The following is an 18,377-nucleotide window of genomic DNA, read 5'->3' as shown; positions in this document are numbered from 1 at the left end:
CTTGAGGTTATAAAAGTTACTTCAATAATTTCAAGATTGTTATATATTGAATTAGGCAGAAACTTTTTTTTTAGTGTACATGCTGATACTAGGGCTTGAACTCAGGACCTGGGCACTGTCCTTTACCTTTTTTGCTCAAGGCTGGCACTCGATCACTGAACCACAACTCCATTTCCAGTGTTTCAGTGGTTAATTAAAGATGAGTCTTATAGACTCTCCTACCCAGGGTGACTTCAGATCCTAATCCATAGTTCTCAGTCTCGTGAGTAGCTAGGATTACAGGTGTGAGCCACTGGTTCCTGACTTAGCAAAAACATTCAATGGATAGAACAGTGATAATTGAGCTGGGATGTAGCTCAGTGGCAGAATGCCTGCCCAGTATGCACAAGTTCAATCTCGAGCACTAAAAAACAAAAAAACACAAATAATCTAAAAGGCGCCAGGTACCAGTAACTCATGCCTGCTCAGGTGGCTGAGATCTGAGGATCACGGTCCAAAGCCAACTGGGACAGGAAAGTCCGTGAGACTCTTAACTCCAATTGACCACCACAAACTGGAAGTGGCACTGTGGCTCAAGTGTAGAGCACTCACTTTGAGCTGAAAAGCTCAGAGACAGCACCCAGGCCCAGAGTTAAAGCCCCATAACCAACCAAAAAAAGAAATTTAAAAGGCAAAGTACGTTGTGTTGAATTTCTTCATTCAGTATTTCAAATATTAATTAACTGCCCAATATTGTCCATAGTTACCTACATATGGGAAATTTGCAGTGAACACAGCTTTATTTTAGCCCAGTCTGCCTATGAACCAAGTCACATACATTAGTTTTTTAGCCACTATTTATATATTTTTTTGCTTTACTTATAAGTTATTCAGTTTGGTTGAATATTACATTTTGAACATATTTCAGTTTTTCCCCACAAGTACCAAAATAGTAACTAAGGAAAAAAATGAATGAAAATGAATGTTTAATTTCTGCTTAAATATGTGCTGCAACACAGTTACCATTTTGATAAACGAAATGACTTTCAGTTAGCAGAAATACAAGTTAGTAAACCCAGAAGAAGAAGCACTATACCAAATAATTAAAGAAATGAGCCTCAGTAATACAGATGTCTATTTTATTAAAAAAGTTACAAACAGGTGGACTGCAGGGTCATCTTACAAAATGACAAGAATGAAATCTATTGGAAAAATTTTACTTTTACAAATCTTTATAGGTAATTGTTCAATGTTTGTACTTGTTATTTGAGATTTTTTTTATCTTTCACGGATAAAGTTACAGTACATTAGATCCATGATTTTATATGCAGAGCCCTACTGCAGTGATTCGAACAACTCCTAAACAGATGCCAGAGTAAAGACAAGACATATATTGCATTTAATATTAATTTATTATCCTAATAAGTAACATGCAATCTATCGAGGAAGCTAAAATAACTTTTGGTCCCTTTTCTTAAAATGTGCTGGAGAAACCACCTTTAAAATCACTTTCCCCTGATTCCTGTAATCCTAAATGAATCCAAGATAAATTTGCTGCTGAGGTCAATGACAATGAACACCATAATAAAGAGAAGGAAGGGAAGTGGAAGAGAGGGGAGAGAAGAGGAAGAGAAGGGAGGGTAGGGAAGGGGAGGAGAGGGGATGGAAGGGAAGGGAAGGAGGGAGAGAAGAAATAATATCTATAGAAAAGAAACACTATAAAATCATTAATTTGCCGGAAATTTGTCATCATGAGTTATTTGATTCCTTTAGAATTTTACAAAGCTAATAATGATGAAGCATGACCACTTAACCAACCTACTTTGAAATGAGTGTTTGGTTTTTTAAGTTTCGTATTAAAGTGCAAACTTAAATTCAGGATTCATTTCAAGCAGTTTATAAAAAAGGAACAATGTTTCAATTGTCTGTACCCTTACAAGCTCACCATAAAATTCCAAATTAAGAACAAGATTTCATTTTGAGGGAATTTAATCAGGAATCAAATGCAACACGATTTAAAAAAAGGAAATCAAAGTTTAATTCATTTCTACTCAATAATTAATGGCCATACGGACCAAGAAATCACATGAATGTAGATATCACTTTATTTGAACATCACACACAATATAAATTTTAAATTGCCACACCCTTCCATAAACCATCACTGCATATATTAGAGCTTTCCTTGACAAAGTTATTGAGCTATTATTATAGATCAAAAGTATAGTTTTGGTTTTCTTGTTTTGCTTTATTTAGAAGCATGTTCAAATGACTAAAGCTGGGCTCCTAAAATCGAGAACTTTGGTGCAGTAGGTGAGCTGCAGTTACTAACTTCTGCAAATTAAAAGCACACAAATAAAACCAAATCAAAAACCAACAACGAAATACTGTCAAACTTACACATGTGAAAAATCACTGCTAGAAAAAGCGCTCGTTGTCATGATATTAAAATTCAACCAAAAGGTTACTCTAAGTTTTCTTTCTGTTTCTCTCTGTTTGTTACTGGTAAAATGTTCAAGTATTCAGATAAAATGTGCTGATTAGGTAAACAACATGGAAGGCAATGGCTATTAGAAAGCACATTTGCAAAAAAATAAAAAAAAATAGCCCAGAGAATTGGTGCTATTCTCCTTCCTGTTACACAGATTTTTGTCTCTTAACTACGAACATGCTTCTTGAGAAATAACTAAAAAGCAATTGTGATAGTGCAAGAAAACATGAACAGATATTGCTTCAAACTATTATTTGAAAAGACAAATCTTAAGAAGTAGAAAGTGTATATGATTTTATTTGAATTCAATTTTACATGTGCAGAAGTCTACTAGATGTCAATGACAAGCCTGACAGGCAAAGCTGAGCTATCTCTGTTTAGGTATACAATTAATTTACCATGGATACAATATCCCTTTTCAAAGGCCTTGCTAAGTAGGTCATAACTAAAATTAGAACTTCACAGAAAGGAAAATGTTACTGATGCAATTCAATGCTGTAAATGAGATTAACACATGTGAAAACCTGATGGAATCAAATGCTTAACTTCTTCAACTGAATGCGCTACCATCAATTTCCAATAACCTTCAGAACATGTTCATTACAAAAAGACATCACAAACTGCACTTGAAGAAAAGGGATATTCCATCCAGACAGGTAAAATGTGATCTTTAGTTTCTTTTTACAACACTGCCACACGTAAACAAAGTCTCAAAGTATTAACCAACCATTGAAAGGAGAAAGATTTTACAAATAGGATGAAGCTCTGGTACGAGGTAATATACAGAAGTAACCATTTGTTTAAGGCTCATTTTTTTCTCCATTACAACTTTCTTTTAAAAGGCATTGAGTAGGTAATACTGAGTTTGAGTATTTAATAAATACAAGTTGAGAAATTGATTAAAGAAATCAATTAAAATATTAAAAATTAATCCTTGCATATTAGCCATCAATAAGAACTTAAAAAGCTATAAAAGGACTGATTTGATAAAGAACAGATTTTAAACGTATGGTAAACGTGCGAACAAGCATTCCTGTTGAAGGTCGTTGGATCTTGAAGGCCAAAGACCTTATGCACTTAATTAGATGTATGGCAACATGCTGTAATAGAGACAGGTTTACCAAGGCTCAGTTCTGCAACCCAGGTTGTAAAGTTCTCCAAAGCAGCATCTGTGCAAATTTCCTCTGAGTTTTATCTGCAATGAAAATGAAATGTCATAAAAATATAGGAATGCATATTATGGCTTTAAGAAAGAACACTAGCAACAGATCTCGATAAACAGAAGTTATAAGAATTAAGGCTCTTCAAGTGGGATTTTGCTGTTCTCTCAGTCAATAGAAGGAATAAAATAACATTCCATGGCCTTGAAGTCTTCACATTTTTCTTTTTTTGTGTGTTGATCCTCAGGGCATGATCATTGTCCATGAGCTGTTTGCTCAAGGATATCAGAGACACCCCTTTGTATAATTAATATGCACCAAACAAGTAGCAGCACAGTAGCAATGCACTATTGAAATATGTCATTATCCAGTTAATTTCTGTAAGATTATTACACTTTATACTTATAAACATGCAATATTTAAAACATTCTGGTTAAATGATCTGGTTTAAATAATCTTATGATATAAAAGTTGTGGAAAGTGGTACTTGTGCTTTCAACTTGATCTCTTGATATTTTCACTGGAAATGGCATTAGAATGAAATGTTTTTGAATTATGAGCTAACTTGAAAGTAGACTATTTTTCCCCCATAGTTTAATTCTCTGGGAATTCTAGGTTATTCAATCAGTCTAGAAACTGAATTTTTACTAGATGCCCTTGTTTGGGCTAGATGCTAGAAAACAGCAGCAGTTCACATTTTCTTCCCTGTCCTGCTCTTTTGTGGACATTGTCCCAATCATATGAACTTTTCCTATGATAACTACCTCTCAGTCTCTGCTGATAAGATTTCTGCTCTCCCATTTACTCAGGTGGGGGAATGTATCATTAAACACAACGTCCTATAGCTGTGCTGAATCACCACCAACTAGCTGCTAGAAGAATGGAATTACATTTGTTTTTTAAAACCTAGGAGATAAAAAAAGTTATCATGAAGCCAGAAACAAATAAACAAACCCCAACTATGAAAGAATGCCAAGTGAAACCCGTACAAGATCTCTACAAATTCTACCAATGTTTATAAATGAATGGTTTTAATTTCCTTCGACAGCTACACTTCTCTTAGTGATCAAAGAGCCAGACAATGCTTGATTAGTAGCTGTATCACCAGGACATCTACTTTAAAAAAATGTTGTTCCACCACTATCGAAATTCTGCCACCTAAATGCAATAGGAAAAAAAATTAAACTTCTTTTAAAAAATTACAGAAACACTCTATGTCATGAAAAGTAAAACTTTTTTGCAAGGTAAATATTAATTAGGGAATGAGTTATTTAAGGTTAAAAAAAATCCAGTTTCCTTACCATTAAAATAGTGACAAAAATACTTTCCTTACAAGTATCATATAAGATATTATGTGAAAGTTACAAATGTCAGGTGTCATTTTCATTTCTCAAATCTGTTATGAAATTTCTAAACAGTAGCATTGTGTTGCTAATGTCCAGATTCTCTAATTTTCAGACTAAGGACCTTTATACTTTTAAGCCTAATATGAATTTCTATACCTATTTAATCACATTAGTACTTCATTATATATATAAAACATTATGAAGACTTCAGTAACTCAGGCTAGATTTTCCTAACATGACAAAATTCTTTACTATAATTGTTTGTTATAAATTTTAACCATTTTCAAGACCAACTCATAAAGAGCTTGAGATTTTCAAATATGGAAGATCTTCAAATATTGAAGAAGTAAAATGTGATGGCTTAATATTTTTGCATTCTCTGAGGTCAAATTGAGAAAGTATTTATCTAGAGCTAAAATAAGCAATACAAATGAGTTTACTGTCATCTATATTAAATGAATGGCTATATACTTATCACTTCTTACCATCCCAAAACCTGGTTAACATTTAGTCCATCCACATTCCTCAAGATCATATGTTCGTGAAACCAAGACATACGGATAAACCCTGAGTCACACAATATTAACAATCATACTTTTAAAACAAAATGTTAATAATGGCCACCTTTCAAAAGAGTAATAAATAATAATTCTCTGCAGTACTAAATTCTGAAGCAAAATTTTATGTTAAGTCAAAAGGACAGTGTCTCTCAAGATTAGAAGTTCACAGGATGGAGAACATAAATGTTCTTGATCTACAGTGAGAGTACAATTTTCAGTGTATTAATACTCTCATTCATTTAAAAAGAAAAACATCCCAGAAGCTTTAGAGGCAGCTGGTCAAATTAGTACTTTTTAACTCACATGCTATCACATTCAAACATACTGCACAGATCTAACTTGCTGCTTTCAAGATAGGATATAGTTATCTCTGTCTTTGTTCTTTTAAGTTTCTAGTAAGACACCATACAAATCTAAACTCTGGATGCTTCTCCTCAAGCTGCTGCTTAATGGTCTTGTTTCACTTTTTTATTTTTCTAATAAAAAATTATGAGTACAAAATTAAACCAAATAATAGTCCAAACCTCCTCTAAGTAAATCATGAAACAGAGTCCCTAGAGTTGAATAAATTGGTACAGAATTAAAACAACAAAGATCATTATTTATGTCAGCCTGAAGAAACAGATTCTTGATTCATGACTAACACATCATTTCAAGAGGCAGAAGAATGTATGGGACTTAAACAAACGCTCCTGAAAGGCTTAGCAGTTTGTGAATGTCTTTTTAGCTTAACTGGATTTATCATTCAGTGGTGTTCATTAGTATTATTTCTCTCTCTTTATAGTGATTTAAATGAGCAATCAGTCACCTTTTTTATTTTACACATATATTCTGAGGATTTGACTAAAGGAATTTTTAAAAATTTTAAAAAAGTAACATCCCTATATATTTTTACATGGTATTGCATGTCCAAGTTAAATATTAGGTGTATTAGTAAAACACAGGATTTCTGTTATACAACAGAAGTTAGGTTTTTAAAAATATATATATTGTTTCATTTTTTTTCTTGACTTGCATGAGAGTCATGTAGCTTTTGGGGGGTGGAATAGGAAAATTAAGTCACTGAAAGTGCTCACTCTCATCGGAAAGCAAAAACAGAAAGCAAATGCTAAACTTGTATTACAGATGCCTTGAATGGAAGTGGAACTATGTATACTTGAAGGGAAACATGTATACTGTATTACATGGTGAAGCCATAATCGAAGGGAAGGAATTAGCTGTTTTTCTTATGTCCTAGGCCTAAAATCTCCAAAAGCTGAAATGAACAAAGTAAATTCAATTTCGGGATCTCAAACTGTGTGACAAGGATCTATAATAATAAACAGAGGTGTGCGTTCAATGATTCCAATTCAAGTGGCCAACTTCGAGTCAGGCCAGGTAGGGCTTTGCTCTCGACTCTAAACTGCACGTTTCCAGTGTGATATTTCCAATACTGTAGCTAATCAAAGGAATTTGGGAGTCTGGTCTTAGCTGGCTATGTTTTTCCAACAACTGACAAGACTTGAATTCTTGTTAGTTGCATTATCTACTTAATTGTCGAATTCCACTGAGAAGTAATCTCACAAGGAGAATTGTTGCTTGTTGCATGGCTAGAACGCTTTCTCAGTGGCAATTCTCCAATTCCATGATGTGGTTTTTGTTAATTTTACTGATGGTTCACTTTAATCCAGAGGTAATGGAGTAAAACTAAATAGCTCATATGCATTTCAATCTGCAATAAAAGTCTAATCTTGAGTTTAGAAGGAAGTAATTAAGGAGGGAACATTCTAATCACTGGATAACTCCATACCCAGAGCGAGTCTAACCAGGCACCCATGCATTACCAATAGTTTTGAACTGGAAACCTGGGAGGAGAGCTATCAGTGGAGATCAGGGAAAATTAGGGATGACCGAGGGCAAAAGCAGCTCTGCTCATCCCCATCCCCAGTTCCATAGTAGGTCTTCATGGTACGCATTATTCCAAAGCATGCTTTCCTCCCCACCCCCACCCCATTCAATCCTTTGCTTTACACTCATATGAACTAGCTGGCAGATAAACATTTTAAATAAGCCATTTTCCCCACTCAAAAGAGACCTACCCAGCTGGGTGCCAGTGACACCCATCTGTAATCCTAGCTGTTCAAGAGGCTGAGATCTGAGGAAGAAGGTTCAAACCCAATCCAGTTAGGAGAGTCTATGAGGCTCATCTCCAATTAACCAGCACAAAGCCAGAAGTGGAGCTGTGGCTTGACTGACAGAACACAAGCCTTGAGTGAAAAAACTAAGGGTAGTACTCAGGCCTTGAGTTCAAGCCCCACTACTGGCAGCAAAAAAAAAGTGTCATGTAAATAGGGCAGGAGAAAAGAAAGGAAGCAAGCACCTAACAAAACTAACTTCTGCAAAAGAGTTCTGCCCTAGTGTTCTACTGATATAATTAATATTTAACTCAGATACTAAAACAAAGTACACATTGTGATTTCATCGTCAGGGTTTTCCCTTCACATTTGCTGAACTTCCAAAATGTCATACTGAATAAAAATTTTTGAAAAAATATCAGAAACTTCTGATTGTTTTTTACTAAAAAATCCTAAAAATGCTAATCAATTCACTGTGTTTAGAAATAGTTAAGTCCAGCTATACTAAAATGACATTCATAGATGGCTCAGCTTTTCAGGAGCCTTTGTTAACATCCAGGGCATTCTGCTGCCACGTGAAATGATGTGCTAGTCGAGAATCAAGAATCTCCCTTTTTCTTCAAGCTTACATATATAATGAACTGAGGCTGACATAAATAATGATCTTTGTTCTTCTCAGTTTGCATCCTGGTGTTTGGTACTCTTATGCACCATTTACTCGGGAGAACCCACTCCAGAATATATGGATTAAAATAAAAGTTTCCAGGCAACCTTCAAACTGCAGTGAAGAATACCTTCCCCCCCTCACTTTTTTCCTTTATAGTAGTCACCAATAGTGTACTAATCTGTAGAAATTCTTCAAAACTATCTTTTAAAAATTATATTTGCCAGCTGGGCCTGGCGGCAAATGCCTGTAATCCTAGCTACTCAAGAGGCTGAGATCTCTGGATTGTGGTTGGAAGCCAGCTGGGGCAGGAAAGTCTGTGACTCTTTTTTTATTTTATTTTTATTGTGAAACTACCGTATAAAGGGGTTACAATTACATGGGCAAAATAATGAGTACATTTCTTGCAAGGCATGCACTCTACCGCTGAGCTACCTTCCCAGCCCCATGAGTACATTTCTTATCAAGCATTGTTGCCTCCTCCTTTGTTTCCCCTTCCCATCTCCCCCACCCTCCACCCCCTACCCCCACCCCTGCCAAAGTTGTAAAGTTCGTTTTTCAACATGACTTGTACATCTCATTGTTGCAATGGGTCCATCTGTAACCCTATTTAAACGATTTGTTTTTTCCCTTCCCCTCAACAAATTATACCAACATCAAATACAGTGAAAGCGTGAGACTCTTATCTCCAATCAATCACAAAAAAGCCAAAAGTGTAGCTGTGGCTCAAGTAGTAGAGTGTTAGCCTTGAGCAAAAAAAAGCTCAGGGACAGTGCCCAGGACCTGAGTTCAAGCCTCAGGACAAGCATGTAGACAGACAGACAGACAGACAGACAGACAGACAGAGACACACACACACACACACACACACACACACACACACACACACACACACACACACACACACAAAAGGTATATACCACACTTATCATATAACATTTCAGGGACAATTTTATTGTACTTCCCCTTTCCTTTCAGTAAATGAATGGTTAATTTTTGGATATTGTTATGACCCTTTTCTGAATTTATTCTGCTCAGATATAACTATCTTCCATCTCCTCAAACCATACCCATTCTTCACAGCACAACTCTGCTTCTCAGATCCTAACTTAGTGGCTCCTAAGAAGGGGTGATTCCACCCCCAGAGAACAATGAGCAATTTCTAGAGATAATCTTAGTTGTCACATGTTGAGTGAAGGCAAGGAAAATACTATCTATATCAAACAGACACAAGCCAAAGATGCTGGTAAACACCTGACAATGTGCAGGACAGCACCAAAGTAAGAGCCCAGAATACTGAGAAACTCTGCTGTCTTCTGATATAGTAACCAGAAACAAAAAACAGCTACAATGCTGATCTAGGTTTCCATCACACTCTTGCTGCACAGTAAAAGAAGTCCTCTAAGAGCAATTGGTGGTAGCTCTCCAGGACAGTAAAGAAATTAGGATGGCTGAGCCCCGGTAGCTCACACATATAATCCTATCTAGTAAGGAGGCTGAGATCTGAAAATCACAGTTCGACACCAGCCCAGGAAGAAAAGTCTGTGTTGCTTATTGCCAGTCAACCAACAAAAAGCTGGAAATGTAGAGCACTATCATTGCTGGGGGAAAAAAACCCAAAACCAAACACTCTAATGGAGAGCACCCTGGTGCTGAGGTTAAGCCTCAGTCCCCCCACACACACAAAAAAACTGAAAAAATGAAAAAGAAAAATCAAGATGAGGACTGTGTATCAAGAATGTAACCAGGCTTCCCATTTTCCCCTAAAGTGACTACCAACGCGGAGGGTAAATGGTGAGGAAACATTCGTGGGAGCTATACAGCTAAGCAGATATTGGGCAAGAGACTGGTGACCCAAATTAAAAGGTGTTAAGAAATAAATGTTAAGAAGTATCAGGAGTGACTCTTAACAGCATTAGTAGATATTCTCTCTCAGTTAATCCCAACCAATAGGCATCCACAATCACCATCATTCTGTCTTCTATACTATTGTTTCTAATGAAGACCAGATCCTTTTCTACACATATAGGATGAACAACTCTCAAACTAAGTTTACTTGTCAAAGTATGAACTTAATCTAGATTGGGGACTGACAAACTTCACAGTTACATGACTCACAAACTACAGGATTCAAAATTCATCACCTGTTTTTTAGATTAATTGTAAACTAGAACAAACCCACAGTTTCCCATCCTCAGACTAGATTGTCACACATAGCAGTTCAATCCCAGTTGATGTCAGGGAAAAAAAAAACCTGCAGTAACAGGTATATTGTTTTAAAAAGCGTTGGTCAGGAAGGTCCCTTTAATATCTTCAGAAATTCAGCTGATTATATATCCTCTATTTCAACATATTCTGCACACACAAATTCAATTAAAAGTCTGTCCAAAGAACTTGAACCATTAGTATAAAAATGAATAAATAAAAATGAATATTAATAGAATCAATAATAATTTGATTTTTGGTATGTTAATCCATATGAAATGTATACATAATTGGCCAGAGGATTTTTTTAATCTATGTAGGCATCCCTATAGTTATACAGACAGAATTTAAAGTATCAAATCAAAAAAATCATGAAAAAAATAAACTCAAATAATTAAGAATAAAAAAGCCTTAAATAGCTTCTTTTTTTTTTTTTTAAATAACATCATTTGGACTGAAAGTTGGCCCTCTATATGTATGAGACTAACCATGCATCACCTCCTATAGTTGTCTACATTTCTGCTGGAGGGAAGACTCAGAACATTTTGCAGTATTTGTTTAATTTTCTTGTAAGATGATAAAACTAAAAACATATAGACTCGTGGTTAAAGTATCAGAGAAGTAAAGCAATATGGTAAAGATGCAATCACTACACGAACTTGTCCAAGCTTGCAGCTGGCTGACAACTTAAAGAGATTATGGAGACAACATATTCAAGTTACCTAAATAATAAGCCTGTCCCTTCTCCAAATATCTATACTGTAAGGACAACACTATCAATGAAACATAAGCTGAAAAAAAAAAACACAGAACACCCACATAAGCTTGGCTACAGTGCGACCAGTGATTTTATAAGTTAACAGATGCAGCTAGATGTAAGAAAATAGATGTGTTTTCATTATATGCTGCTATGCTAAAGGCTGATGAATGAAAGCATTTTGAATAGTGCTGTGTTGTCATCCTTCATTTTCGGAGATGACACTACCTGACAGGAGACCTTGTCTGAAAAGATAAATTAGGGACCGTTTGTCATTTCTCCGGGGAACACATATGAAGCCAAACCTTTGATTAGGAATCATCGCGGCGATCTGAAATGCCTGTTGCCATTTGCAACAACTGCTTCCTAGACTGGAGGTCAGCCTTGGCTTAGAAAGATCAATTTCTTTCCTGATATTGTCAGGCTACTGTGGCATTTGCTGTGGTTTCTCAGTCATCCACAATATTGGTTGGTTTATCTTATTATCTAAGTGTTACTGCCTCAGTGAGACTATTCACTCAATTATAGTCAAGCTCAAAAGACCATAATATGAATAAGCTTATCTCATTTTAAATGCTCAGCAAGTTTTACATCACCTTGCTTTTGCATAGACCTCCTCCATTGGGGGGGAGGGGGAACGAACTTATCACTGAACTCAATGAAAGGTTTGAAAATCTGATTATTACAGTTCAAAACCAGTACCCACAGAAAGAGAATGAGATTCTTATCTCCAATTAATCACCAAAAAGCCAGAAGGAGGGTTGTGGCTCAAGTGGCAGAGCACTAGCCCTGAGCAAAACTGCCTGGGGACAATGCCCCAGACCCTGGGTTCAAGTCCCAGGACAGGCAGCCAAAAACCAACAAACATGTTTCCAGTGCTTAAGATGGTTTCTTCTAATATTTCACAGATTATTTAACCAGATGCTTATTAGATCCATAAATTCATAATGAAGTCAAGGTACACTCTGGCCTTATAATTTGTTATTCCGAGGATAACTTCAGTCTCTCAAGCACAATGTCCAGGTAAACTTGATTAAATAATCATCCTGTTAAATCAAGCACTTGGATGATTAGTAAATTGCTTTTTTTCAATTGTAGCAACACTCTTGCTCAGGACACAAAACCATAGAAGGATAAAAAGTGTCATAAAATTAATCACCTTGTGAATTTATTTTCAGGTGCTCTCCTGTTCATTTTAGATACTATGATTTGAAAAACATGAGAAAGGCCTATTATACTTTGACTCATCCCAAAACATGTTTTCAATAAAGAACATAAGGAAGAGTAAGTCATTTTTAAAAAATGACTCAATTGTGGTGATGGGTATTCAATTTCTTACCTCTGTTCTGCTTATCCACACTATTTTTTTTCATTAGCATTGAATGTTAATGATATAAGCTAAAGAAAATATTATTTAAAAAATAAAGACATTTAAGATAGTGTTATATGTACTAGGATTAACCAGATTTTTGTTATGCTTGATTAGAAACCAACCACCACCTCTGGCTCATGCATTTCCACCAATAACTAACCTGCTCGGTATGGCCATGATTGAGGTTATCTTTTTTCTTTTTACTGGACAACACAAGTTGTACAACACTGATCTTGCTTCTCGGGCAGGGAGGAATAGTTCATTTGTCTGACGATCTCAGCAAAAAGTTCATCCACCATTGATTTACTTTTTGCCGATGTTTCCATGAAAGGACAGCCCCATTCTTGAGCCAGAGCTCTGCCTTCTGAAGACATAACCTCTCTCTCTGGTTCCAGATCCACTTTGTTTCCTACTAGGATTAGTGGGACTTTTTCGTATCTCTTCACTCTGACAATCTGATCTCTCATCGGCTTGATATCCTATTCAAACAATCACAAAGACAAAGAAAAAAATTATGTCTGCATGACTATAGCAGAAGGATTCAAATATCACCAAAAGGCATACTTCACTGAGTATATAAAGCTAAATCCAAAATAAAACTACACATCAAAATAATTTTTTTAACATTTTTCTTTCATTTAATTAGGAATTAAGAGAATCTTCCACAGGCTCTATCTTCTAACTTTGGAAGAAACACAAAACGCATATTGAACACTAACTTTTAAACTTCTGAAACCGAGCCTGAACTGACTAAAAAAAAATCAAGTTCCAAAATATGATTACCATTTGTATAAAGGATGTTTGGCCCTCTTCCTAAACCTGCCTGTTTCTGTCACCACCCCTTATGACACCTGTTACACGGAGCACGATTGCAGCATCTCTGCATTCCTAGTCATTTAGCAAGAGGACTTTGAGAGAAAGTGTTTTATGTAGGGAAGAGAAATGATTTGCAATACATAGAAGGCCAGCTTTAAAAATAAATGTATGCAAACATTTCATTTTTAATAGACTATTATGCCCTTAGACTAGTATAATCTAACACCTTAAAATACATTTCAATAAATTAGAAGCTATAACAGAAACTATTGTAACAGTGAGCACCTCCTGGGAAGGACAATGCAGTGGGGGGGGGAGGTCTTGCTGGGAAGAAGTGATTTGACTAGGTTTGCTTTTCCTAACAAATTCCCCCTTCCCTGCATGTATTGGGTAACCCCCCTTCCCACATATGCTTGTATTGGGGAAAATAATTAAAATTAATTACAAAACTTAAGATCCTTAACAATTCTTCAGTAGCATCAATTTGGGGAGGGGAAAAGCATCAATATATGACAACATTACAGATCTCATGGTAGCTTTATAAGATTTTTTTAATGATTTTTATAACTTAAAAGATTTTATAATGAAAAAGAATGTGTGTTTAGTTTGAGTTGTTACAGTAAACAGCATATTTGGAATGGCGCCAAAGGAAAAACAAACAACCATAAAAAATTCATAAAAATACACAGTAACTTGATATTTGCAACAGTTTGTTTTGGTCCCTTATAACTTCAGTTTTCTAAGTTAAGCTTTTTTTTTTCTTCTGTTGTCCTTCTAGAAAGCAAACTTCAGCTGAGAATCTCAACTTAAGGCATCTGTGCTCAAAAGACTTGAAATCTTGATTGAATTAGTGACACAGTTTTATACTTCCTATTTATGTCTCTATGAGAAGTGGATATAATGGAAGCACCCTTCAAAAGACTCATACCCTCAAGAGTGTGGGTAACAAAGTAACAAATCTCCCAAGGATCCTTTAGAAAGAAAATGCCACCTTTAGAGAACACTTTTATGGTAGTTTTTGATTGAAATTTAAAGCTACATAAAACAAACTATAGTTTGGTCTCAATAGCTTTGACTAATTCACTGTGATCTGATCTTTAAAAATATCCTTGAAGCAGCCACACAAGATTCCTGGAAAAATTCACAATGGTAGTTTAACTCAAAATACTAAAGAATGTGAAATTAGCACCTTGCACAGAGTAAAGTACTTAAGGTTTTTAAAGTAAGCAACATTAAGTGCATACCTTTAAATGTAGAATAAAATGTCCATTTCCTAAATCAATGGAGGTCAATATAATGGGTCAATATGAGGTCATTTATTTTCAAGGAATAAATAGCAACATTTATTACATCTCTTAAAATAACATTAAACCTTTCTGTTTCTCGGTGAAGGACAAGACAGACTTTCCTAAGAAACTGGACTGAGTCCAGTTTGGCTACCCTGCAAGGGTAAGAAATCTGCACTTGTTCTGTGTTTCCAGACCCACATCTTTCCTATAAATATAAGCTAAGATGCATATTTGGTGTCATATACAAATCGGATCAAACGGCAGAAAAGGAGAGTCTTGATTTTTGTTGGTTATTAATCTGAGGTAAGAGTCAGTGAGTAACCTTCCCCTAAGGACAGAAAATGCCTAGAAGGCTGGTCTTGAGTTCTTCATCTTCCACTAAGATTTATGATTCTAGTTGAGAAAGTTCGAAGTGAGCAGAGAGAGGAGAAGGAGGGAAAACAGACACAGACAAGTCTTATCTATCCCAGAGATAATGGACTCCAAATAATTTTCATTTCAAAATGGTCCATTTACCCCGAGATTATCGGTTAAATGTTGTTTCGTCCCGCAGGTTAATCAATACTTGTTGAATTGAACAAACAACGTCAGAAGGTTATTTTTACAGGCTACAACACATGCAGACCCACTTATTTCATTTTTCACTTCTCCTTCAAACAAACCAACAAAAATAACCTTTAGGATGTTTGTTGACGCCTGCTACTTTAGTATACTCTCTACAGAAATAACCCAATAGTTTTCCGTGCCAGGACTAACCTCAAAAATGTGCCCTGTGTAACTTTCAAAAAGCAAAACACAATCATTAACACACGCATCGGGGCAAATCAGAAGTCCACAGGGGATTTACCACAGAGAGCCCATGTAACAAATTACAAGAGTTGGTTACCTGAAAAGACTGTTGATTCACCAGACTATACACCAGGATGAAGCCTTGGCCGTTTTTGATGTAGAGATCTCTCATGGAGGCAAACTGCTCGGTCCCTGCAGTGTCCAGAATTTCCAGCACGGATGGGGAAGAGTCCACTTCGATCTCTTTGCGGTAGAAATCTTCAATGGTCGGGTCATATTTCTCAATGAAAGTCCCAGTGACAAACTGCACCGTGAGGGCAGATTTGCCAACCCCTCCGCTCCCTAACACCACTACCTTGTACTCCCTCATGAGTCTCACCTTCACCAACTGCTACCAGATGGGGGGAAAAATAGCACCCCGCTAGCTGCGCTGCGGCTAGGCGAGGCGGAAGGTGGGCGGAAATCTGCGAGCTGGGGAGAGGAGTGCAGAGCCGCGAGGGCCCAGCCAGCGAGCAAAGAGCCGAGAGCAGCGAGCCAGCCCGAGCAGCGGAGAAGAAGAGGAAGTTGCGGGAGGGGGAGGGGAGAGAGCCAAGTGTCGGGTGGGTGGGGATGGGATGGTAATGCCCTTCCTATAGGAACTGAAGCCCAGGCAGGGGGCGTGGGGAGGAGGGCGAGCCCAGAAGGCGATGGAGGGAGGGGTGGGGACACCAGACACGCAGCGTGCCCCCAGGAGGAACAGGATGGGGGAGGGAGGTTCAAGGAGGAGGGTGGAACTTGGGGCCAGGGGGCCAGGGGGCCCAGGGTTCGCGGAAACCAAGGCCACAGGCTGCCTGGCACGGTCCCCCGCCCTTTCACACAAAGGGGCCCAGGGACCCCCCGCTTCGTGCAAGCAAGCAAGAGCGCCGCCCAGCCAGTCCAGGCCTGCAGGCTCAGCTGCAGTCACTGTCTTCCGGATGGCTCGGTGTGAACCCCGGCTCCTGCGAGGGGTCGATCGGCCTGTACAGGGATGGGGAGGGGGGAGTGAGAGAGGCGCATAGTCCTTTGCCTGACCCCACCACCACCACCACCACCACCACCACTACCGCCAAGCGGCTCTGGCTGCCGCCCCCAGCCGCCACTCAAGCTGGGCTACTACCGCCACCGCTGCTTACCCTGCTGTCTGCACCCGCCCGGCCGCCCAAGAGACTCAGTCACGCCAAGGCCATGGCCACCCTCGCTCCTGCGTCTTTTAGAGCTGCCCCAGTCCGATTGTAGGCCCAGAGGAAAGGGGCGGGGGGGGCCGTCCGGCGGAGGCCGCAGGGACTCCAGACTAAGCCACTTCTTTTTTTTCCTCCCCCCCTCCCCCCCCCACCCCAGCATACACCCGGAAGGGTTTCCCTGACACACTGGCTGAGGTGCCCCAGTTCCCTGAGACTGGACGCGATCACTTCCGGTGGGGAAAGTCCCACCTCTTCGGGGCGAGCCGGGTGGCGCTAGGGGCCGCGCCCTGCTGAGCGAGCTTGGCGGCCCAGCTACATTTGGATCCAGATTGGGGCCTTAGGGAGGGGGCCCTTCGGAGAGACGCTCCACCTTCCCTGCGTTCCCGCCAGCGCAGCTGTGGCTCGCTCTCTCAGCTCTAAACGCGCTGAAGCCCCTCCGCTTCTCCGTCTAAAAGCTCAGTCTCAGTACTTGATCTGCTCCTTGACCCGCTAAGAATGTAATAACCCGGAATCCAGCAAACATCCCAGGATAAGAAATTGCAGGAAAAATGAAAGCGCTTAAGAACTGTAATCTCTTCCCCGATAGTTCTTCCACTTGATATTGTTCTAAGGAATGCATTCAAACTACAGACCTTAGATTTGGTTTTGGCTCTGATTTCGGAAGTGGTGTGTTTTACTTAACCATGCCTTGACGATTAAACACACTGCACTTCATCAACAGGCACATCTACTTCACCTTGACCCAGCAAATACGAAAGTATTTCCTTTAAGAAAGAAAGAAAGAAAGAAATCTCCCAAGACTCCAAAACAACAGTCTTAGAGCTAGGCTTTATGGTACTGTACTTTATTCAGTTTTTCCCTATTCCATCCGAGGCACCACAGAGCAGAAAAAGTAACCAATACTCAGTGAATAGTACATTGTAAATAGTTTAGCCTTGCAGACTAATTTTTGGATGGCAGAGTAGGGGTGCATTCAGAGATTCTACTTGCTAGGCAGGCTGTCTAGCCCCCTCAGCCTCATTCCCAGGCATGCGGAGGAATTTCATTTAATCTCTCATTATCTACTTGGATAACAATTTGCAGGGCTGGCTCTCTTACTTTCAAGTTTAGTTTTAAAGGCCAGCTTTCATAGCCATTGAAATCCAAAAGCAAATATTAACTCTAGTGTTCAAGTTCTTAAGTTTCTATTTCTAGATCAAATTGTTACCGTTACTTAGACTTTCTATTTGTAAATTTGGTGTCACATCCACAGGGCCTCAAGACCAGAAGCTTTGACTATTTTAGGCATTTCACTCCCATTTTCACTTACTCACACCTAGAAACTTGATTCAATAGCCAGCCTAAACTGACACCCAAGGGCCCTTGCTTGCAAACCTTTAACAGCCAAACAATGAGCAGATTAAGTCAGTCCCTAATCCATGTTTCTTACACTTTAAAACAGAGGAGGAACACTGGAGTGTAAATGCCAACGACCCTTCTCAACATTCCCCAATGCCACTTACAGTATACAAAGCCCAGTTTAGTTCAATTTCTGGTCGCCTTCAAGCTAGTGCAATCTCTCCAGTGGACTCCCCAGCTCTACCTAGCTAGTCTGGGTCCTGCCCGGTATCTGGGGCACTGCCCTCTAATGGAAGGC

The 18,377-nt window shown here is 38.5% G+C and overlaps 1 protein-coding gene across 1 annotated transcript; it reads right to left on the bottom strand.

Annotated features, from left to right (window-relative positions):
- Positions 1 to 1,090: 1,090 nt before the first annotated feature.
- Rap2c (RAP2C, member of RAS oncogene family) lies at positions 1,091 to 16,883 on the bottom strand. Its single transcript, XM_070039718.1, has 4 exons — positions 16,694 to 16,883; positions 15,640 to 16,538; positions 12,809 to 13,127; positions 1,091 to 3,665 (listed from the first exon to the last, which is right to left on the bottom strand). The coding sequence occupies exons 2-3, from the start codon at positions 15,910 to 15,912 to the stop codon at positions 12,849 to 12,851; spliced, it is 552 nt and encodes a 183-aa protein (XP_069895819.1). The 5' UTR covers positions 15,913 to 16,538; positions 16,694 to 16,883; the 3' UTR covers positions 1,091 to 3,665; positions 12,809 to 12,848.
- Positions 16,884 to 18,377: the final 1,494 nt, after the last annotated feature.

The sequence above is a fragment of the Dipodomys merriami genome, unplaced genomic scaffold, assembly GCF_024711535.1.
Source record: "Dipodomys merriami isolate MVZ:Mamm:240054 unplaced genomic scaffold, mDipMer1.0.p SCAF_3, whole genome shotgun sequence".
NCBI lineage: Eukaryota > Metazoa > Chordata > Mammalia > Rodentia > Heteromyidae > Dipodomys > Dipodomys merriami.
The sequence above is the reverse complement of the archived record's forward strand: the minus strand, read 5'-3'. Positions and strand labels throughout refer to the sequence as shown.

Coding starts and splice junctions, on each gene's coding strand:
- Rap2c (XM_070039718.1), bottom strand. CDS start 15,912: ATGAGGGAGTACAAGGTAGTGGTGTTAGGGAGCGGAGGGGTTGGCAAA. Junction 13,128..15,639: donor TGAATCAACAGTCTTTTCAG/GTAACCAACTCT, acceptor TTGTTTGAATAG/GATATCAAGCCGATGAGAGA.